Raw genomic sequence first — 23,451 nt, forward strand, 5'->3', positions numbered from 1 at the left:
GGTGAGCAATGATGGCACCACTGTACTCCAGCAGGTGCAACAGAGCAAGGCTCTGTCTCAAATAAATAAATAAAACCCAAACAATGAATTCTGACATTTATTCCTATAAGGTAGATTCTATTCTTATCCCCATTCTACAGATTGATATACTAAGAATTAGAAGAGAAGCAACTTGCCCAATCTTCAAAATGGGAATAAAAATAGAAACTACTTTGTAGGGTATATAAGGATTAAATGAAGTAAAACATGTAAGCACACAGAACAGTAAACAGTTAATGGTCAGCTATTATTAACAACCTCTTCAACAGAAAAATAAAATTCAAAGGGCAATTCAGACACTGTATTCTGCCCAATAACTGTAGCAAACTTCTTTATTACAAATGATAACATGAAAACAAACCTGGGACTTAGAAAACTCCACCACATTATAACTGACATTATTTAGGAGTGCCAATGAGTAAACACCCAATCCTGCATCTTTAGTTCTCCAAATTTGATCAAGAAGTTGAGCAAGTTCCAAAACTCTGCCTGCTGTGTCCACTGCTATTAATACATTTCCATCACCTCGAAGTGTTTCCAGGACATTTGCTAGAAAACAAGATGTAAAATCCCTATAGAACATAACAATACTCTGCTACAAAATTAAAGCTTACTTTATCTCCCTATTTTTACTATAAAAACTCTAAGGTATAAATAAGCAATTATTAGGCCAGGTACAAACTGAAAGAATTTTGTTTAAGTCACCACAACTACTTTTGATTCTGTTGAATATATATCTTTATCTTCATAGGAGTAAGCAACACCTTTAATTCAATTTTCTTTCAATTGAATTTTCTTTTAATTTTTCTCATCAATTTTCTTCACTGAAAAATTACAAATCAGTAGTCCTCAACACTTTACACATCATAATACACATAGAAAATTATATTTGCATCACTGGGAAAACTGAATGACTAGGCCAAATGCAACCAGCCTGGGGTTTCCAGGCCACTCTGGTCTCACCTTTGGGAACTTTCTTATGATGAATTCCTGATTTTATATACACACTTACACATACACAAATTATATATAGTCAACCCTCAGTATCGACAAAGTATTGGTTCCAGGATCCCCACGGATACCAAAAACCACAGACGCTCAAGTCCCTTACATAAAATGGCATAGTATTTGCATATAACCTGTGCACACCCTCTTGGATACTTTAAATCATCTCTAGATTACTTATAATACCTAATACAATGTAAATGCTATGTAAATAGTTGTTATGCCATATTTTTATTTGTATTATTTTTTATTGTTGTATTATTTTTATTTTTTTCAAATATTTTCAATCGCTGCTGGTTGAATCCTTAGAAGCAGAACCGTGAATACTGATGGCCGACTGTATGTAATACATACTATGGACATATGTATGCCTCTACAATAATATATAGATCATACTCCCATTCAATGGAGCATCTTTATAGATTTCCTTGCTCTAGATGAAAGTCTGCTTGGAAATATCTGGTAAAACAAAACTCTAGCAAAAACAACAAAAACCAAGAATTGAAGAGCTTCTGAAAATTAGTGTAACAGAGTATACTAGTTATAATTTTTTAGTAGATAGACTAAGGCAGCAGTAGTCTTAAAAGTAGACTCCACTTTTCCCTATTGAAATCCCATATATCTTATTTAAAAAAATTTAAGATGAAGAAGCTTAAGTCAAAGCAGAAGCGAGCAGTAATGGCCCAGAGGCACCTCTTCAGAACCAAGACTACTGTATTAATGTAAAACACCCAGTATCAAAATTAGTGGACTGTTTGCACCCTCATTTATCTCTTTTGTTCATTTTTCTTTTAGAGTAAGTTTTTCTAATACATTTTTATGACATCTTTATATAGAGACATACCAGTGAGTGCCAGGGAGAGCTAGCTATGTGTTGGATGGCAGGGAGAAGCCATCTTTACATCACTTACACAAAAGTTAAATTCAAATCGACTAAAGAACCTTCTTATACAAAATACTGATATGACCACATAACATTTTTTCAAAAATACTAGAGTTAGCCAACCTCCTATGACCAAGAAAAGTGTTAAACAGAATAAACAGTAATTCATACTACCATGCAATTCACAGCTTGTTAAAAAAGACATGATAGGCCGGGTGCGGTGGCTCACGCCTGTAATCCTAGCACTCTGGGAGGCCGAGGAGGGCGGATCGCTGGAGCTCAGGAGTTCGAGACCAACCTGAGCAAGAGCGAGACCCTGTCTCTACTAAAAATAGAAAGAAATTATATGGACAGCTAAAAATATATATAGAAAAAATTAGCCGGGCATGGTGGCGCATGCCTGTAGTCCCAGCTACTCGGGAGGCTGAGGCAGAAGGATCGTTTAAGACCAGGAGTTTGAGGTTGCTGTGAGCTAGGCTGATGCCATGGCACTCACTCTAGCCCAGGCAACAGAGCGAGACTCTGTCTCAAAAAAAAAAAAAAAAAAAGACATGATATAATACATACTCAGAAGTTGCTCATCTCTCTGTTTTCTTCTAGGCTGCACATATGTAGCATTAAATGAATCTGTGATAAGTAGGGAGGGTCTGCTTAACATTTCCAGGGAACATCCATTTAAGTGGCTATAACAAAGTTTAAGAAGAAGAATATTTTATATCACTTTCATTAATAAAAGCTTCTCTTACTTAAAATTAAGCAACTTCTTTTATAAGGTTTTCCCCCCACCTCTAACTATAAAAGTATACATGCTTTCCCCCATCTAACATATAGAAGTATACCAGATAAGGAAATCTGGTAAATTCAAAAAAGTATAAAGGGGAAAATAAAAATCTTTCAGAGTACCAATACTCAGAAACAATTGATAGAATATTTTGGTATACATCCTTCTAAGCATATAAATTTGTTCTATGCATATATATGTACTTTCCAAAGTTGACATCCCATGTACACTCCTATATACTCAGTTCTATATCCTGGTTTTTCCATGACATGAAAATTTTTTTCTAAACCTAATTTTTAACAATTGTAAAAATTTTCTATTGTGTCTTACACTGTATTTATTTGACCATTCCCTTTACTGATATTTAGGTCAGTCTTTTTGTCATTATAAATAGTCTTTCAAAGAACATTTTTACAAAAAGCTTCACTTATATTTCTGCCGATTTCTTTAGTTCACATTCCTAGAAATGTATTTACTGGAATATATAGTATTGCTAAACAGCTTTCCAGAAAGAGTTAATCTTTTCCAGAAAGGTTCAATCAGAAAGACTGACCAACTTGCTATATACTTCCCAGAAGAATATCACCATTTAAAAAAAAAATCATTATCATTTAAATTTTCTTTTTGACTTTATACCTTTTGTCCATTTTATAACTGATATTTTTTCAATTAATTGATAAATGCCTGGTGTTAGATACATGTAAGTCTTTGGCCAGCTTGCTGCAAATATTTTCCCTAGTTTTTTATTTTTAAATTTAGCTTATTGTTCTGGACATTTTTAACTTGTATGTAATCAAATCTATCAATTTTTCCTGTGTAACTTGGCCCATTATCTTTATGCTTACAAAGTCTTTTCCAAATTAGAGATAAGACTCACCAATTCTATTTAATTCTAATCCATTTGAAATTTATTTTGCTATATGGTAAAAAGATAGATTTTCTTCCCCAAAATGGTTGAATTCCCAATACCATTTACTCAAATATCCATCCTTTCCTCATTACTCTATGATTCTAAGAATGTAAAATTCAAGTTATTAGTCTTAAGTATTTCTTAATATAAAGATCTCGAAGCTACTATAATCTAACATAAAACAGCTATGAAATTAATGTACAGATATAACAAGAGAAGCCTGTACGAGACTAAACACCAAAAAATTTTATAGTAATGCTCTGAGTACCAAATGATGTATGTAAAATTATGACTAGTATTGTGTCCCCTTTTAAAAGGAATCTGACTTTTTATAGGGTAGCTGTATTAGATGGTAACTACTGATTTCACAAAACAAAACAAAAAACCCACCCACAAAGTTCTGCTACTTTAATTAGCAGGTCAAGAGTATATAAAATATAACTTGGTATATAAAAATTCATCTCCTTTGCAACATATCCAGGGAGATATGTTTTATAGAGTACGTACTTAAGCATAAATTTTAAAAATCTCTTTATGTCTTATACCAAACTTTTCCCCTTACTATATAATTAATTTTGAAAATATTATTTGATGATTTCAAGTTAAAAAAACCCAACTCTTTCTAATTTTCCCTCTGAAGAATGAAATAATAACAATTACATTTCCTTTAGCTTTTGTCTTGATATACTTACATCTCCCTCTTGTGGTTGAAGTCAACTGCATAAACAATTTCTTCTTCTCCATCTTTGACTATTTTCCATATTGTTCCACCTATCATATGACCGGCTGGCAGAGGTGTGATAGACAAGCCATGTCCTTTACCTATATCAACAAGATAAAGACAATATTCAGATTTCTTTTACAACTCTAAAGAAAGTTTATTTATTTCTAAGCTATTTTAATAGGTAATCCTATGTATGCAATAATACAAAACTCAAAAGTAAAAATGAATACAGTGAAATGCAAGTCTCACTCTCTTGTCCCCCAGCTGCTTCATTCCCTCACTGGAGGCAAACACTCTTGTCATTTTATTATGTATTCTTGCAGAAATTTATACTTATAAATAGAAGGCTAGAGATTGGTCTGAAAAGCTAGCACACTACATTACTTAGTATAAACTAATCATTTTTAATATTTATATTGTATACACAATTATCAAGTGTTTCCATTTTTGCTAACCTCTAAACTGATGCAATAATAATTCAAATTTCATTATGATAAAGAATTTATCCTATAGAAAAATTAAGTACAAGCAAAACTGTTAAGACCTTTGTTAGTTCTGGGCTAAATCTTCAAGAGTCCATTATACTATCATTTTTTCAATGCCAGGATTCATTTTTATGAAAACCTCTAATACAATTCTCTCTACAGATGATAAATATAGATTTAATATATACCTTCCTAACCTAATTAAATAATAAACTTTCAATGTCTGATTCTAGAATTCAGTCATTTTCTACTCTGCTGCCATAGCACCTTTACATTTACCCATCTCAGCGGTTCTGTCTTCTCAAATCTAACTGTAAGCTCTGAGAAGCAGAATCTGGCTACATCAACTTTTGTTCATTACATACAGTAAACTAACCAAGTCTTTCCCAAGTTAACTATGAAAAGGCCTACGCTATTAACATTTTGTTAGTCTTTAGTTTGAAATATTTTAAAATTAAAATGGAAGTTCAGAGTTCCATATCAAGGTAGAATATGCTGATTTTTTATTCTTCAGGCCACAGTGCCTATAATTTTTACTATGAATTCTCCTCAGTAGTTTTCAGTAGGTTAGATCCCATTAGTCCAACTATTTACTACTGGAAACATTTTTTACCTTTCAAATTCACAATTTGAGAGAATTTTAGCTGCTGTATTTTATCAAAGGCTGCATCCACATCGTCTAATGTAAAGAGTGTAAAGTCTTCTGTATTGTGTCGAGACTAAAAATAAACACATATTCATGTGATTATAGAGGCTGAGACATTAAAAAAACAAAAACACCACATATAAAAGGTTAAAAGTAATCACTGAAGGAGTCTTCAAAAGAATTTTCTTAACTGCTTAAATTACCTGATAAAGATCATACATGAACATCTGTCCCATTTTGTAAACAGGAATGGTTGCATAGATAGCACAGTTCAGACCCAGCTTCCCGACAGCAAACGGGAGGGCACCAAGATGGAGAGGATCAGGGTGAGACAGTAGCACTGCATCGATCTGGTGAACATGTCTAGAAGAATGAAATCAAAAGGAAGACTTTCTCAAATCTTGTTTTTAAGGGTAAACACAAGATATTCAAAATTATTCACCAATTCTGGATTGAGGACTATGCTGGGGTAGAAGAACAAACCTAACAGCTAAAATTATGACACCTATAAATTTCGATTATTACTACCTCCATTCAGCATAGATATCAAAATTATGGTGTAAGTTACACCTAAATATATGGTGTCTAGACACATTTAAAAAAGAAAAGAAGAGATGGTGCAGTGGCTCACATCCATAATCCTAGCACTCTGGGAGGCCGAGGCAGGAAGATCACTTGAGGTCAGGAGTTTGAGAGGCAGGAAGATCACTTGAGGTCAGGAGTTTGAGACTAGCCTGAGCAACAGCAAGACCCGTCTCTACCAAAAACAGAAAAAATTGGCCAGGAGTGGTGGCACACGTCTGTAGTTGCACCTACTCAGGAGGCTGAGGCAGGAGGATTGCTTGAGCCCAGGAGTTTGAGGTTGCAGTGAGCCGTGATCATGCCATTGCCCTCTACCCAGGGTGACAGAGGGAGACTGTCTTTTTAAAAAAAAAAAAAAAAAAAAAAAAAAACCAGGAGAAAACACAAATAAGGTGACTGATTTCAAATAGATATCTTGCATACTATGAATTTAAGTTCAAGAACTCAGCATGGAATTTCAGACATTGTTAAAAAGAGAATTTTGTTTTTTTAAGGCAGGGTCTTGCTATGTTGTCCCATGCTGGTCTCAAATTCCTGAGCTCAAGTGATCTTCCCACCTCAGCCTCCTAAGTGGCTGGGACTACAGGCGCAAGCCTCCATACCAGACTAATGACAGAATATTTAAATGGCCACATATTTATTATGGATATTCACCAGCTTTTTAGCATGGTGACTGGCAGCGTATTCATTATAATAAAACTTCAATTAATCAGGGAAGCATATGTTGTTATTGCCAAAAGAAATTAACAAGATGATTTGGGTTTAATTTTTGGCTTCAAGTTTTTTAAATATTTAAGTCCTCTTTCCTTCCATAATTAGCATAATACTGCAAACATAACTGAATTTTTTGGACAGACTAGGATCCTTTTGTATTTCATGGTCATTATTCTGAGAACAAATTCACAATGTTTAGCATCAAAAGATGTATTAATAGAAAGTAAGCTAATGTGAACCGACTATCAAACTTTCACATGGAAGATGTTTGTTTCCTCTCCTCAAATTCTTATGTACTCTTGCTCTTTCCTAAAATTAGGGTACAAATATTTCTACTGAAATCCACTAGAGCCAAGTTAACATCTTAAGATTTTGCTGAATTTCAAGAAACAAAGCTTATAAGTCAATCAAAACTTTACAAGATAAAATGGTCACTATTTAGCTTTTTGGCATAAACTAAATTAGTGCAAAAAAGCAACACCATGTAACATCAAAATGGTATTACACCGTAGAAAAGAGAAGTTGACTTAATAAAAGACTATAAATAAGAAATGTAACTTACTTCCTCAGGGAATCTATAATATCCATAGAAAAATGCTCATCCCAGCCACAGTCCAATAAAAATCTAAACTCATCAACTTGGAGAAGATAGCAAAGAGCAGATTCTTCTTGGACCCCAGAGAGGGTGGTCAATTTGATAATAGATGTCATTTTTTTGGTCCGGTAGTAATAAACTAAAAGGTTCTTTAAAAAGAAATGAAAGCATAATTAAACATAAAAGCACAGTTTAACATATATAATAAACAAATTAAAATTATTTCAAATTTTAAATGCATAGAAATTCCATAAACATGGAAAAGCAAACATTTTAATGATCCACTCCTACCATTGCCAAGTTAAAAAATACAAACATAATCTTACATTCTCTTGTTTATTATACAATGAGTCCTTCATGACTCCCCAGTAGGGTGTAATGAAAAGTAGTGGACTTTGTAATAAAACAGACCCAGATTTGAATCTACTCCTATGAGATTTGGGGCAAGTTAATTAACCTTTCCTCACCTATGTATCCCAGTATATAGAACATTAATATTATTATATATGTAAAAAGGATGTTGGAGTATTTCTTTTTTTTTTTTTTTTTTTTTGAGACAGAGTCTCACTTTGTTGCCCAGGCTAGAGTGAGTGCCGTGGCATCAGCCTAGCTCACAGAAACTTCAAACTCCTGGGCTTAAGCGATCCCACTGCCTCAGCCTCCTGAGTAGCTGGGACTACAAGCATGTGCCACCATGCCCGGCTAATTTTTTCTATATATATTTTTAGTTGTCCAGATAATTTTTATTTCTATTTTTAGTAGAGACGGGGTCTCGCTCAGGCTGGTCTCGAACTCCTGACCTCGAGCGATCCACCCGCCTCGGCCTCCCAGAGGGCTAGGATTACAGGCGTGAGCCACCGCGCCCAGCCGAGTATTTCAAATAATGTATAAATTACCTAGAACAGAGACTATGACATCCATTTGAAATAAATGTTCACTGAATTAATGAAGTCACCCTTCAAAGTGAATTTGTTTTTCCGTTATCTTGCTCTATGATGGCACTGATTACACTGCATTACAATGATTAGTTTGCCTATCTTTCTCTGTTAGATCAGTGGTCTTTAAAAAAACAGAGCCCCTTGAGAATCTGATAAAAAGCTACGGACCCTCCCATCTCTCTCCCAGTTCTCAAAACACCAAAAAACAAAAACAACAACAAAACCCCCAAAAGCACATATACACATAGAGGTTCACACACTTTTCAGGGGGCTTAATGTGAAGAACCCTTGAACTGGGATGTGAGTGAATGAAAAATAGAGATGGTATCTTATGTCTGTAATTCCTAAAACAGAACCTGACACACAGTAGGTGCTCAACATATAGCTGATGAAATGTATGTTGAGATGCCTACTACATGTATTTCAAGAAAAATATAACATGAACACATCTATTGGGACTTAGGACCTAGAATTGTATGCTACTAAACAAATGTTATAAAAATATTCATTAACAAAGTTCAACTCCACAGAAATATTTCAGATTTTAGCTCCTTACAATAAATTAGCCTTTTCTGGCTAACTATGCAGGTAGGAGAGGCCACCAAATTACCTGATGATCTCTCATCATCTACCCAAGGTCATCAATAAGGTAAACTGTCCACCTTTCAAAAGAGGCTGACAGGAGGCTAATCCCACCACATCTCCCATGCTTGTTTACCTGGGTTACAGCCCGAAATCCAAGACTCCTAGGTTATCAATTATCACTGATATATACATCTCCTAGTTATACCCAATCCCTGCCTCTTCTCCCTCCCAAATCCTCAGTATGCTCTCTGGAACTACAATTATACTCACTGGTAACTTCAACCACTTCTCTGCAAATTCTCTTCACCTGCTTGTCTTCACCCATACCTGGCTGTTCCGTAATGATACTATTTCTCCTGCAGCCTTTGAAGGTTCTCGGGGTTTTGTTTTTTGTTTTTAAGTCTCTTGTACCCTGTATACCTCAAAAGCAGGAAGTATGTGTTCCTTGCTCCTCAATGCAGTTTCCACACCATGTCTTCTTCCTCTTTCAAATACCCCAGGCCCATTAAAGCTCATGCCACCCAGCAGTTCACTATCACACTTCCACATTTCCTCCTCACTGTGGCATCCATTAACCTGTCCTCGTTCACTGAGGACTTAAGCTCCCGACCCGGTCTTCCTCTCAATAACTTCAGTGTTGACCTCTCAGTCCCTTGACTCCCTCAACTCCAATAACCTTCATTTTACTTCAGCCACCCCCCACCACGGTTACACCCTAGACCTTCTAGACATTATCACTACCAGTACACCTGCACCACTTTCAAAATTCCACCTTCAAGCACCCCACTCTATCACTACTATCTTACTTACTCTGGCATTGCTACTGCAAGAATCCTTTGGCCTCATCAGTGTCTCCAACCCACTGACCACGTTTTTACTGTCCATCACCCCCTCTTGTCTCCACTCAGGTCCCTGCCTTCCATCCATGATCCATCGTGATTTTCTGGCAAACACTCATATATCTTGTTCCTCTAGTCCTTCTCTGTATTAGCCTGGCAAACCCCCCAACTCTTATTAATCATTCACTCTGTCTATCCCAACAGCTGAATGTTGCCAGATAAAAAACCAAAATCACACAATTGTGCTATTCGCTCTTTAAATTCATGGTCAAAGATCTCAAAGGGACACAAAGACGTGTCAATCCTACTTTTCTTAGGTTGACTCTCAATCTCTGAGACCAGTATGTCACAACTCTTCTGCTCTGGCATCACCCACCCCATCCTCCACCCTACTCTCAGCTGATAATCTCACCTCATTCTTCAGTCAGAAAATCAAACTAGACAGTAATTCCTCATTTTCCAGATACTACATCTATTAACCTATCTGCATGTACACTGTTGTGCCTCCTATTATATGGAATAAAGAGCCCTGTTTCCATCCAAGGCCAATCCCTGTGTATGGTGTTGATCCCATTCTCTACCTTCTAAAAAGACTTAACTTCTTCAGTCATTCCCTCTTTCCCCTGCATCCATGTATCACTGACGCACCATTCCCATGAGCACACAGAGATACTCTAGAATTTCCCAACTTATAAGAACCCTCTTTTTTTTTTTTTTTTTTGAGACAGAGTCTTGCTCTGTCATCTGGGCTACAATGCTGTGGCATCAGCCTAGCTCACAGCAACCTCAAACTTCTGGGCTCAAGTGACCCTCCTGCCTCAGCCTCCCAAGTAGCTGGGACTACAGGTGCATGCCACCACGCCTAGCTAATTTTTTCTATTTTTAGTAGAGATGGGGTCTCGCTCTTGCTCAGGCTGTTCTCAAACTCCTGTTCTCAAACTCCTGACCTCAAGCAACCCTCCAGCCTTGGCCTCCCCAAGTGCTAAATTACAGGCGTGAGCCACCGCGCCTGGCCCAAGAACCTTCTCTTAACCCTACAACCACTGCATCATTTCTATGTTTCCCTTGCACAAAAAAATTTCTCAGAATATTTTTCTACAAATGTGTCTCTACTTCCTCACCTCCCATTCACACTACCAAATCTGAGAAGTCAGAGAAATGTCCATTAGCTTAAACTGTATAGAGGTTTATCAATGACTTTTATAAAAGAACTTCCAGTGACATGGTTTGGTACCAACCCACTGTTTCTCAACTTTCCTTCTATCTCCACTGTTACCAAGATCTCTAACTAGTTTGCATATTTACCCTGCCTCCAATTTATTCTCTCAGAGATATTCTCTGACCACCCTAAAGTCCTTCTCCATTGCAGTAATCTTCTATGACATCATTCTATTTTCTTCAAAATATCCAGTGCTGTCTATAATTGCTATTTACGTACTTCCTTTGGCTGTCCCCTTTTCTCCTCCTTACCTCCACACAAGACTGCGGACTCCAAGAAGGTAAAGACCTAGCATATTTTGATCACAGTTACATTCCAAAGCCTAACACATCATGGTGGTCAATAAGTGTTTCTTGAATAAGGCATGGCTAGTATTAAAGGAGCTTAGTGCCCCTTAGCACACCATTAACAGCTATCTATCTACATGTATTTCCCCTTGCTTGGAAGAGCTCTGAGTGCAGGACTAGGCTTAATCCATTTTTGTATCCTCAGAACATTAGCACAAGCCCTGCACATAGCGGTTGTTCGATAAATGTTGATAAGTTAAAATTCAATATACACTGACTTAATCATGTTCTTATCTGAGGTATAAGAAGTACAAAGACTAATTATCTACTTGACAAAATGTTTATAAATACAATCTGGAAAGGACATAGGAAATTCTCCCTGCAAAAAGCTTCCTGTGCCACAATTACATTAATGGCCTAAGAGAAACTCTTTTTCTATTCAAAGCTTCCTTAATTCCCACTTTCTACATTTAGATTATGAAGTGAAAATACAAAGTATCTTGCAGTTAGAACTGAATGAGTTCATGTTAAAACTTTTTTGCAGGCAGGCCAAGATTTCAACAGATGAAAAGACAGTTTTACTATAATTGCTCATAATAAAGCTGTATCTTTGTTATACATTCATTACTTACTGATATCTCAGTCGTATATATGATGAAACACCATGAATTCAGAGTTCTTTATAAATCTAAAAGATAAACAAATAAGAACCTCATGAATGTGGTACAATGGTTTAGTTCTGTTTATAATTATGACGTAGAACATACAGCCCGTTAAAAAAAATTTCATGTCTTAACTTTAGAAAGCTTAAGCTTACATAAAATATAGGAATGAAATAATAAAAGATATAAAAATAATAATGAACAAAACTGGCTATAATCGGGGCTCAACTATGCAGTTTAGGAAACAGGATTTTAAAAATTGACATTAGCTTATGTTATTGAGAATCACAGAAGAGGTGGGATCTAAGATTATTCATTAAGGATTGTAAAGACCTGGGTAGAAACAGAGAAAAGGTATTCAAAATAAAGGAACAACATGAGCAAAAGCACAAAACACAAACTTATATTGTACCAGTGAAAACACTAGCCTGGCATACTTTCATATAAGCAAAAGATGAAAGAAAAGACGTAATGAACATAAACGGGGCCAAACAATTAAGGGCTTTGGAAACTCTGGACCTAGTCCTACAGGTAACAGAGAAACATTTTAAGATTCATTACCAAGTAGAGAGTGGCATGATACAGGTAATTCTGTATTTTAGGAAAAGCCCCCGCGTGTGTGATTGATTGGACTAGGAGATAAAGCAGGGCGATAAAGAGAGAGGGATTTGGCAGACCACTTTCTCCCCTCAACTTTGCTGGTTCTATTTGGGGACTAAATATCTTTAGCCTCAAATATATTTTATAAAGCTGTGACATCAATTCATTAGTTGTTATCTAAGTAACCAAGGCTTGAAACTTCATGCTGATTTCTTCCCTTTACTTCTTCTGGGACAGTCCATTACCAACTCCGGATCATTCTTCCCTCAGAAGGCCTTGCACATGTAACATTTCCTTTCTATTCCTACTGCCAGTACTTTAACGCGGGGCCTCATTACCTTACATTTGGGTTTCTCAGTTTCTCTGCCTCCAGCCTTTCCTCCCTTCATCTCAACCTAAATACTGCTGCCCGATCAATCTTTAGAAGCACCCTCACACACATTATCCCTTGCTCAGAAATCTTCAAAGTCTTCGAGAAATAAACAAAAAACTGAATGCCTTAACTGGCAGTGAAGGTCTCCAGGAAGCAACCCTGACATCACTGCTCAATGTCCCAAGGCCCAAGCTCATATTCTGCCTCCTTACAAATTCTATCATTAGTCTAAACTAGAACAGCTCTCTCAACAGAAATATATCACATGCCACAAACATATTATAGCTTCAAATTTTTTCAAAGCCACATTGAAAAGCAAAAAACAGGTGAAATTAGTTTTAATATATTTTATTTAACCCAATCTATCAAAAATATCATTTTAAAATATAATCATTATTAAAAATGAGATATTTTACATTCTGTTTTTCACACTAAGTCTTCAAAAATCCAGCGTATACTTTATATTTACAGCACATCTCAATTAGAACTAACCACATTTCAAGTGCTCAATAGCTACATGTGGCTAGTGGCTACTGTAATAGCACAGGTCTAGACTCTAAAATCAATGCTTCAGACTGCTGGGCATTGTATTCTGCCAGTCCTAAAGTGCAGGTTGGCACCATTCTATTTTTATGTACATGTCTCAGAAAAGATTTTAATGGTACCGCCACCCATTTAATCTTCCCGACTAAAAACTGAAGTCACCCTCTTACCAAATTGGCAGCCACCAGTTGAATGCTATTTGATATTTACTTAATATCTCTCTGACACACTTTACTGTCCTACCTCAATAGAGGCACTCACTGCCTTACCTGAAGGACTGCCAATTTCCTTTCATCTAGTTTTCCTGTTCCCAGTTGATCCTCCATACAGCTGTCAGAGACCATCCTAAAAAGCAAATATCCTCACGCCCCTCCATGCATGAAACAACCACTGGCTTCCTGCTAACTACTGAAAATCTAAACTCCTTAGGTGGAAAATCAAGATCCTTCGCAAGGTGATCTCAACATACCTCTTGCTTCACCAATCATTAAATAATGTTCAAGCACATTTATTTTCCCACTCTCCCTAAGTATGTTTCTTAAAGCTCTGTATCCCTGTACTGCATCCAGGAATCAACTTCTTTTGATCCTTCGTGACTCAACTCAAATATCTACACCCTTATGAAGCTTTTTTGTTGCCCCCCAGGCAAAGTTGGTTATTTTTGTGTTACAAAGGGGGCACAAAGAATATTTGTGGAATGGATGATGAATGTGTAGAGGAGAGGAAGTAATCATCTTTGTTATCTCCAATACCAAGCACAGTGCTCAAGGCGATATAAATAGACAGTGAAGGAAGGGATGAACCCTCCTCATACCATAAGTTCCTTCTGGGCATTGATTTTGACAGATACTAACTACACTGCTTTATCTCAGATATCTACTACAGTTACTTGCTCTCTCAGTAAAGATCCTGCATACTGATGACAACTAAGGGGAACTATGCAAAATCCAAGGGAAAATGAAGCAGTCTGGGTAGCCCTGGAGCTCACGGAGTGGGAAGTCTCTTGGGGGTGGGAGGGCAGGAGTAGTAGTTTCATAACAGGGTCAAAGGCGCGAAAAAAATCAAAAATTGGGGATGGGCATAAATGATAGTTCAGGTTCACCTGGTCACAGGAGGCCAGACTTAACTCCGGTGTTAGAGCCAGTATGACCCATTGCTTTCTAAAGAGCATGTAAAACAGTACTAAGTCAAAAAGAATGAAGTCTTGGGAAATCGCAGTGATAACGAAAGCGCTCCAGGGCGATGGCGGGAGGGGGCAGAGCGCCAAGGCGATTTTAACAAAGCGTGGCACACCGTCCGCAAGGTATTTGGAGTCGATGAACTAAAAGACGCCTACTTTGTGCCCGTTGTTGAGTAGCCTCGTGGTCTCTCAACCCGAGCCCCCGAGCGGCCAGGCCGAGAACGCCGCAGCCACGAGGCGAAGGAGCCAAAGCTGGAGCCGGATTAACTCCTCCAGCGGCAGGAGAGCGAGAGGGCGGAGGGGAGCATGGGGCGAACCCAACGGACTGCCACAAAACAGCGGGAGTTTTAGACGCACGGAGAAGTCACTTCTCTTTCCCTCGCCGAGCACTTCTGCCAGGAACGACCAGGACAGTCGCACCCAAAACCGCGGGAGCACGTCGGCAGGGGAGGCCCGGCTCTCCCTCAGGGCCGCGGACGCCCCCTCCCCCATCCACAGGCTCACTCCTTCTCCCGCCCCACTTGCCTCGTCAGGCCTCCCCCAAGGCCGTCCACTGCCCTTCCCAACCCCTAGTCGAATCCAGGTTCAGGAGGGAGAAAAGCTGATGTTCACTCAGCGGCACTCCTGACGATCGGCCGGCAGGACCCCTCACTGGCGGCCGCCATCTTGAAGCTGGAGGCGAGGCGCCGGGGCGGGGAAGACCGGGGCTGATACCATTTCCGGTGGGGGCGCCGGGGACGAAGCTGCAGGAGAGCTACGGCGCCTACGCCCACAGTTGTCGTCACTTGGGACCGACGTTTTATTCAAAAATTACTCATAATTTTTTGAAGCTAAAAACATGAGAAGAATCAAATATTGTAAGGAAGGAGAAGTATGATTTGCCGGCGCCACCCCTCTTTTCCGTGCGGGCGCGGCGAATGGCGGGTCCCGAGGTCGCAGTTTCCGCTGGCGCTGGTGGCTGAGCTCCTTGCTGCCCTTGGTCGCCGGGTCGTTGTTGACATCGGGGTCGCAGGTGGGTCTGGGGACCCAGGGTGGCCGCGGCGCCGCCGATCGCGGTTGTGGAAGCGGGGAGGGTTACAGGAAAGGCCTTGGTGGGGTGTGTACGTGGAAGGGTGGTCTGAGCCTCCCCCGGGGCTTCTGAGCGGAGGTGACGGGAAAAAGAAAGGCAAATGGGGTTTTCTCTGGATAGACAACTGGGTTCCCGTTTCCTGCCGGGCAGAGGGTACTCTGAGGCTGTCATAACTGGAAAACGTCTTTAGAGAAGACCCAGTGACCGCTCCCAGCCGGACTGGAGAGGAGACCGGCCGGGATCTCAGCCTGCAGCAGCGAAGGGGCTGCTTCTCTGCCCCCATCTCACATTTGTCCAAGTCTCAGCGTTGTCTCCTCGCTAACCTCACCCTCTTCAGAAATCTCAAGACTTTTTTGAGCCGACCATTCCCCCAAACATGCACTTACACCCTTTTGCTTTTTAAAAATGTAATACTTAAATTTGTGCTTGTTTCAAGGGTGTATGTCATCACTGAGACTTCAAAGAGTTCCACACCTCAAGGAATTCGAGTCTTTCATGCATCCAGCACCTATTTCCTAGGTTAAGACGACACTTTTTGAGCAATGCAAATAAAGTACTGTGGGGAACAATTGGAATCTACATATTTCCAGCGAGATTTTGGAGTGACTTACAAAAATGAGATACACAACAGATACCATTTTCTTTTTAGTAGTTAAGGGGCAGGAGCATGGGATTAAAGAAAAAGTAATAGTAGGAAGAATAAGATAAAAAATTAAAAATTATAAAAAATGGAGTCAATATAAGGGTTTAGCTCTATATTTATTATGAGAGACAGTAAAGCACAGGTAAAGAGCTTGGACCTGGGGGGTACGGTGGCTCTCGCCTAGTCCCAGCATACACGTAATTCCAGGGGGGTCTAGGCGAGAGCATCAGGAGTTGAAACCAGCCTGGGCCACATAGCCAGACGCCCTTCTCCCACCCCGTCTTTACAAAATAAAAAATAAAAACAATTAGTCAGGTGTAGTGGCACTCCTGTGTAGTCCCAACCTGCTAGAGAGGCCAAGGCAGGAGAATCTCTTTGAGCCCAGGAGTTCAAGGCGGCAGTGACCTATGATTACAGCCACTGCACTCCAGCCTGGGTGACAGCGAAACCCTCTCTCTAAAAATAAAAAAATTTAAAAAAGAGCTTGGACTGAGGAGCCAGCAGACTGCCTGGGTTCTACTTGCAGCTCTGCCACTTAACTGCATCTGTGACCTTCGGTGAATTACTTTGCCACGATTGTCCCTGGATTTCCTCATCTGAAAATAATATGCCTGTTGCATTGTGGACATATTAGCTGATACATATATAGTATTATTGTGAGGATTATATGAATTGGTGATTATGAAAAGCGGTAAGAACTGTGCCTGACATTGAGATTCTGCTCTTGCTAGAGATAGGCAAAAAAAATTTGAATCATTTTGGTATTGAAGGATACATGATTGGGTACTTGAGTTTATAAGACAAAACCCAATTTGTTTGTAAGGAATACCATAGCTACTCCTGGTTCTGAAGTAAAAGCAAAATTTTTCTTAAGGTCTTCATATAAAGAGGACACTAATAATATGTACGGAGCCCGCGTGGGTACCTATGTGGATATCACCCCCTAAAGCAGTTTGTCCTTTTCTTGTCCTAACATTCTTTTATCCAAAACCTAGGCTTGCCTCAACGGAGCCTGCCTCACTACCATTTGCCTATCAGGTAAAGCTCTCTTAGCGTCTTGGGCCCATGACCAAGAGCTAGTCTACCCCCCGCCTTGCCCCTTTATCCATTCCCTAGCTAATCATTCTAGTTCCCTTCTTATGTCCATAAATCTTAATCCTTCCTGGTCGTCCACTCGCAGTAAAACATATAGGACAAATTATTTTGAGTGCACTGTCCCAAAGACCATTAAATACAGGTTGTACATTTGTAGTATGAAATGCCTCTAGGACTAAGATTTATCATTTACCTCTTAGGGATGGAATCACAGTTCATCCATGGTAGTTGAGTCCAACTCTGTATTCCAACTGTACAGAATCCTTTTATCTGTCAGCCCCATTTCTTTACTTCTGGAGTCTCTGTAAGATCCTGTATGCAGCAAGCCTCACAGGGGCTCGTCTCATCTCTTCTACTCTGAACCTATTCCTTAGCTTCTTGCCCTGTTGAACGAATGCCATCAGTAATGGCTTATAGCCCACAGGTGCCCATGGGCTTGTTTAAGACAGTCTTGGGCTGGGAATCCGCAAGTACTTTTTTGTCAGTGATTAAATACAAAAACGGTGTGTTAACAGTCAACTGTGCTAAGGGTAGAATTGACCTCTCTCTCTCAAGAAATTTGAGGAGCCTACTAAAGACAGGTGGCAGAATAGAAGACCCCTGAGTTTGCTGAACTTGAACACAGAAGGTCACATGAACACAGACATACTGTCTAGTATTTTGCAGTTTAGTGCTTTCAAAGTTACATTATCTTATTTAAAGTGCTCATTGTTATCCCTGTACTTATCTGGCTCAAATTTATAAAGCAAGTAAGCAACTAACTTGGCGGGCGCTCAGTATCACAAAAAGTACTTAAAGATCTAAATGCAAATAATATTACTTAACGAAGACACCATCTTCTAGGAAATAAAGTAAAATTGGTCACACTTACATTTTTACGCCCAAGAGCTATTTGCTTCAAAATCAGCGGGAAGAGTTCTTTCAACTACAGATTTTTCCAGCCTCACCCTGGAGGTAAGGCCCAGGAGTCCCTGTTTTGAAAAAGGTTCCCCAGGTGATTTTGATGTACAGTCAAGTTTGAGAACTCCAGCTGTAGGCAATAGACTAAAATCTGAAACTAACTGATAACTGAGTTGTAAATTATATATTTAAATATCTCGTTTACTTATAATTTTCTAGATCAGTGATGTTCACACTGGAACCTGCTGTGTGCAGTATTACACTTTATGAAACACAGTGTCTGTATTGTTTGACTTTAAATTTCATGGACATTTCCTAACCCAGTGGATAGTGGGTGTTTAAAGTTTCAGAAATAAAGAATTAGAATTGTGTAAGCATGTGAACTACTGTCAGAAGGAGTGGCAGGAATTCAGTCTACATGATCCTAGTATGGCTTATTGCTAAGAACTTTTGTTGGCAGTAATGTATTGATTCTCTTTCTAGGATGTTGTCATATCTTCTCAGCCAGTGTATATGATGCATTCATTAGATTCATGTGCACACAGGTGTATTATGATTTTATCTGTATGTACAACTTTTTACAGAAAATTGGCAATTCAACTATGTTTTTATTGAATTAGTGCAAAATTGTTATTTTCCGCATGATAAAATCTACAAGTTCAGCATCCCATCCCTAATATGAAAATTTGAAATCTGAAATACTCCAAAACCAAAACTTTTTGAGCACAGACGTGTGGAAAATCCCACATCTAACTTCATTGACGGGTATAAAATTACCTTCAGGCTAAGGTGTATATGAAACGTAAATGAACTTCGTGTTTAGACTTGGGTCCCATCCCCAAGATAGTTCATTATGCATATACAGATGTTGCAGAATCTGAAAAATTTCTGGTCCCAAGCATTTTGGATAAGGGATACTTAACCTGTAATTCTAGTCCTCCTCTTCTGCCTTTTGGAAACTCTTAGAACTTAAAATCCCTTAAACACCATAAATACTGGTTCAGGGAGGGATCTCATAGAGAGACAGTGTGATGAAGGGAGCCAGAGCTTTGGAGCAAACCTGAATTTGAATTCCAGCTCTGTGTTTAATTGCTATTTGGGTTAAGCTGTTTTCTTACCTGTAAAATGGGGATAATAATAGTTATTTCACGTTATATATAGAAATATATGATGGCCTTAATACCTAGTAGTCATTCTATAAAAGTAAATTCCCTTCTCCCATTATCTTTTGTAGAGTTATTTAATTGGTAATTAAGGTCTCCTGTGACATTATTGAATATGGTTATTTTTTGTTTCTCTTATATCTTTTCCTTTTCTTTCAAAAATTAGTTTTCAGTAATTAGAGCTTTACCTAAAGAATTCCACTTCTGGCAAAGTAGTGTTATTAAGTTTTTTTTGGCACTGAGAGAGGTTCTAAAAATATTTTGCACATGTAAAAGTTCTAAATCAATACAAAGAAGGTGAAAACAATCAGCTTTAAAGGCCTGCGTGAACCTGAGGTGGGAGGATCACTTGAGGCCATGAGTTTGAGACCAGCCTGGGCAACACAGTGAGACCCCCCCATCTCTACAAAAAGTTAAAAAATTATCTAGGTGTGCTGGCCATGCCTGTAGTCCCAGCTACACGGGAGGCTGAGGCAGGAGGATCTCTTAAGCCCAGGAATGTGAGGTTGCAGTGACCTATGGTGATGCCACTGTACTCTAGCCTGGGAAATAGAGCAAGACCCTGTCTCAAAAAAAGAAAAAAAAAAGTATATAAAGTATAATCTCTTTTCATAGCTTCTGTTGCTGCCTAAAAAAAAAGAATCAGCTTTTGCAGCTAGAATTTTTAATACTCTGTCCATTTCTCTGTTCTATATCATATCAGACCACTGGTGAAGCTAGAAATAAAATTAATAAATAGACTTTAGCACAGTATAATCTTTATACTAATCATTCTCACCTGTATAATCTTCACCAATTAGATTTTAAGTACTATACTATATTCTAATGCCAGGCAAATTTAAAGAGGCTTGTTTTGCTTTTAACGTCTTACATCCATGGCTATCTTCTTGTTTCAAATGCAATTTAAAAGATTTGAAACATTTTATTTCAATTATATTTCTCATAATCTTTTTTTTTTTTTTCCAGCAATCATGGTGAACTTCATTCAGATTGTGCGTGACCACTGGGTTCATGTACTTGTCCCTATGGGATTTGTCATTGGATGCTATCTAGACAGAAAGAATGATGAAAAGCTAACTGCCTTCCGGAACAAGAGTATGTTATATAGAAGGTCAGTTTGTGCAATTTTTTAAACCAGCAACAGGCCAGCTTTTGGGAATATTCTTTTTAATATATCCTATGTGCCAAAAAATAAACAGAAGGGATAACTTTTCCCCTGAGGACTTAGATTCAAGTGATACTATTTTATAGTCTTGTTTGTTATTTAATCCTTGGATAAAACTGTTATGATTACCTTTGGAATGGAAACAGTCTTCAGTTTATGAACAGGCTATTTCAGATGTTTGAAAGTCTCATTTTTTAAAATTCAGAGTGCATTTTAATATAGAAGCAAACTTTTAAACCAGCTGACCGAAGCCTATGCTACATACAGCTTTCATATAGATTATCATGTACTATCTTCAGCTATGATGTACCTGTGATAAATAGGAACAATAGTGGCTCAGTACTGTGTTCTCAGCAACACTACCTGAGAGCTTTAGACCTAGTGGCTGAATGATAGCAGCTGGCAGCTGCCTGGTCTCATCGTGTCCCAGAGATGGCTCCTCTGGCAACAGAGTTATAGTTAGCAAGGCAAAATATCTGCCTGCGGGTATAGAGCTGTGTTGGAGGAAGCTGAAGGGGTAAGAGAATTGAGCAGGCATCCATAATCAGTATGTAGAGGTGGTTCACAAGTCAGGGATGTCAAGAAAGAATGAGCTGGAAGGGGTCTAGAAAATATTAAATGAACTCATTGAGTAGATAACAGCTTTCATATAAACTAAGAAATTACATTTCTTTTTGTATTTTCTTTTAGTTGACACATAATAATTGGGTACAGGGTACACAGTGATGTTTTGATACCTATAATGTATACTGATCAGGTCAGGGTAATCAGCATATCCATCATCTCCAACATTATCATTTCTTGTGTTAGGAACATTCAACACCCTCCTCCTTGCTATTTGAACTGTAATATAATAATGGTCATCCTACAGTGGTGTAGAACACTAGAACTTATTCCTCCTATCTAGTTGAAATTGCAGTTCTTTAATCTAGAAAAATGAAGATTTGCTAAAAGTTTAAAATCATGAAAGAATGGAATGAATATGATGAATGTAAAATTTCTTAATGGGTCTATTTAATAGAATATAAAACATTGATCTGCACAAATTTTGATTGTAAAAAATAACAAATAAAATATTGAATTCATATTCTTTTGACTTCCCCTTTTATCACTTCATCAAAGTTATTTACACTTTTTCTGTTTCTTCCTTTTTTCTTTCCACACAGGGAATTGAGACCCAATGAAGAAGTTACCTGGAAGTAAAAACTGGCTGAATTGCAGAATGTTCACATTTTAAAAGTTATTAGAGAAATAAAAACATGTTTATTAAGAATTTGAAGAGCGATTCTTTTTTATACTAAGGTAATCTTTCAAGTAACAAGTATATTTAGCTTAAAAAATAATTATTAGAGCCAGGTGAACTATTTTAAAAAATCAGTAAATTGTACTTTACCAACATTTAAAACTTTTTCTCTTCAAAAAACATTAAGGAAATGAACGTGCAACCACAGACTGGGAGAAAATATTTCTAAAACATATGTAGCAAAGAACTTATATCTAGAATATGTAAAGAATCCTTACAGCTTAGTAATAAGACAAACAACCTAATTTTTAAATGGGTAAAAGATTTTAACAGACACTTTACCAAAAAAGATTTGAGGATGGCAAACCAAATGAAAAGATGCTCAACATTAGTAGTTATTAGGAAAATGCAAATTACCAGCACAATGAGATACTACTACATATCTATCAGAATGATTAAAATTAAAAAGACTGATCTTGTCAGCTGTTGGCAAGGATGTAGAGCAACTGGAACTCACACACTGCTGGCAGAAATGTAAAAAGTTGCCACCAATGGTTGTATCACTTTGGAAATAAATTTAACAGTTTTAAATTAAACATACAACTACTACCTGACCTAGCCATCCCAGTCTGAGGTATTTTACCAAAGAGAAATGAAAGCATATGTCCACACAAAGGCTTACATGAATGTTTATAGCACAGTAACAGCCAAAAACTAGAGATAACAAATGTCCATCAAAAAATGAATGGATAAATTGTGTTGAATCCATATCATGGAATACTACGCAGCAATAAAAGGAATGGAATGATCAGCCATCCATGGTGGCTCTTGCCTGTAATCCCAGTACTTTGGGAAGCCAAGGCAGGAACATCACTTGAGGCCAGGAGTTTGAGGTTACAGTGAGCTAGATCATGACACTGTACTCCAGCCTGGGTGACAGAGTGAGACCCTGTCTCAAAAAAAAAAAAAAAGGAATAATTTATTGATACATAACATGGATGAATTTCAAATTGTGCTGAATGAAAGAAGCCAGACCCAAAAAGAACACACACTATATGATTCCATTTATATAAATATAAAATGTAAACTGCAAACTGTAGTAACAGTGGTTGCCTGGGAAATCAGGGGTCCAGAAAGGTGTTGGAGGAAAGAATTATAAAGGGGCACAAGGGAACTTGGGTATAATAGTTCATTTTCTTTTTTCTTTTTTTTTTTTGAGACAGAGTCTTGCTCTGTTGCCTGGGCTAGAGTGCTGTGGCGTCAGCCTAGTTCACAGCAACCTCAAACTCCTAGGCTCAAGCAATGCTCCTGCCTCAGCCTCCAGAGTAGTGGGCACTACAGGCATGTACCACCATGACAGGCTAATTTTCTCTCTTTTTAGTTGTCCAGCTAATTTCTTCTATTTTTAGTAGAGATGGGGTCTTGCTTTTGCTCAGCCTGGTCTTGAATTCCTGACTTCAAGTGATCCTCCCACCTTGGCCTCCTGGAGTGCTAGGATTACAGGTGTGAGCCACCATGCCCAGCTGTTCATTTTCTTGATTGTGGTGATGGTTTCCCAGGTGTATATGTGTATCATCTGTTAT

General features: G+C 38.2%; 2 protein-coding genes across 3 annotated transcripts in view; one reads left to right on the plus strand and one right to left on the minus strand.

The window, feature by feature from the left end:
* The window catches only part of CPSF2 (cleavage and polyadenylation specific factor 2), a 28,220-nt gene extending 12,932 nt beyond the window's left edge, over window positions 1-15,288 (minus strand). Inside the window, exons 1-8 of the mRNA XM_045561926.1 lie at window positions 15,116-15,288; window positions 11,865-11,920; window positions 7,332-7,513; window positions 5,677-5,836; window positions 5,441-5,546; window positions 4,311-4,440; window positions 2,495-2,610; window positions 401-588 (exon numbers count right to left, since the gene is read on the minus strand). Coding sequence (XP_045417882.1) covers window positions 401-588; window positions 2,495-2,610; window positions 4,311-4,440; window positions 5,441-5,546; window positions 5,677-5,836; window positions 7,332-7,480 — 849 coding nt within the window. The 5' untranslated portion in view covers window positions 7,481-7,513; window positions 11,865-11,920; window positions 15,116-15,288. The remainder of the gene's footprint in view (window positions 1-400; window positions 589-2,494; window positions 2,611-4,310; window positions 4,441-5,440; window positions 5,547-5,676; window positions 5,837-7,331; window positions 7,514-11,864; window positions 11,921-15,115) is intronic.
* Window positions 15,289-15,304: 16 nt separating this feature from the next.
* Window positions 15,305-21,904, plus strand: NDUFB1 (NADH:ubiquinone oxidoreductase subunit B1). 2 transcript variants are annotated; one of them, XM_045561946.1, is made up of 4 exons: window positions 15,541-15,602; window positions 17,298-17,340; window positions 20,427-20,571; window positions 21,792-21,904. In XM_045561946.1, the coding sequence occupies exons 3-4, from the start codon at window positions 20,432-20,434 to the stop codon at window positions 21,826-21,828; spliced, it is 177 nt and encodes a 58-aa protein (XP_045417902.1). In that variant the 5' UTR covers window positions 15,541-15,602; window positions 17,298-17,340; window positions 20,427-20,431; the 3' UTR covers window positions 21,829-21,904. The 2 variants fall into 2 exon arrangements, with proteins under 2 accessions (XP_045417893.1, XP_045417902.1); XM_045561937.1 differs by lacking the exon at window positions 17,298-17,340 and having other exon boundaries at window positions 15,305-15,602.
* The last annotated feature ends 1,547 nt before the right edge of the window (window positions 21,905-23,451 follow it).

The sequence above is a fragment of the Lemur catta genome, chromosome 1, assembly GCF_020740605.2.
Source record: "Lemur catta isolate mLemCat1 chromosome 1, mLemCat1.pri, whole genome shotgun sequence".
Lineage (NCBI taxonomy): Eukaryota > Metazoa > Chordata > Mammalia > Primates > Lemuridae > Lemur > Lemur catta.

Excerpts from the sequence above, each read along its gene's own strand:
- NDUFB1 (XM_045561937.1), top strand. The coding sequence starts at position 15,464 with ATGATTTGCCGGCGCCACCCCTCTTTTCCGTGCGGGCGCGGCGAATGG. Across the intron at positions 15,603-20,426 it reads TGTTGACATCGGGGTCGCAG|CAATCATGGTGAACTTCATT; the intron begins GTGGGTCTGGGG and ends TTTTTTTTCCAG. Across the intron at positions 20,572-21,791 it reads AAGAGTATGTTATATAGAAG|GGAATTGAGACCCAATGAAG; the intron begins GTCAGTTTGTGC and ends CTTTCCACACAG.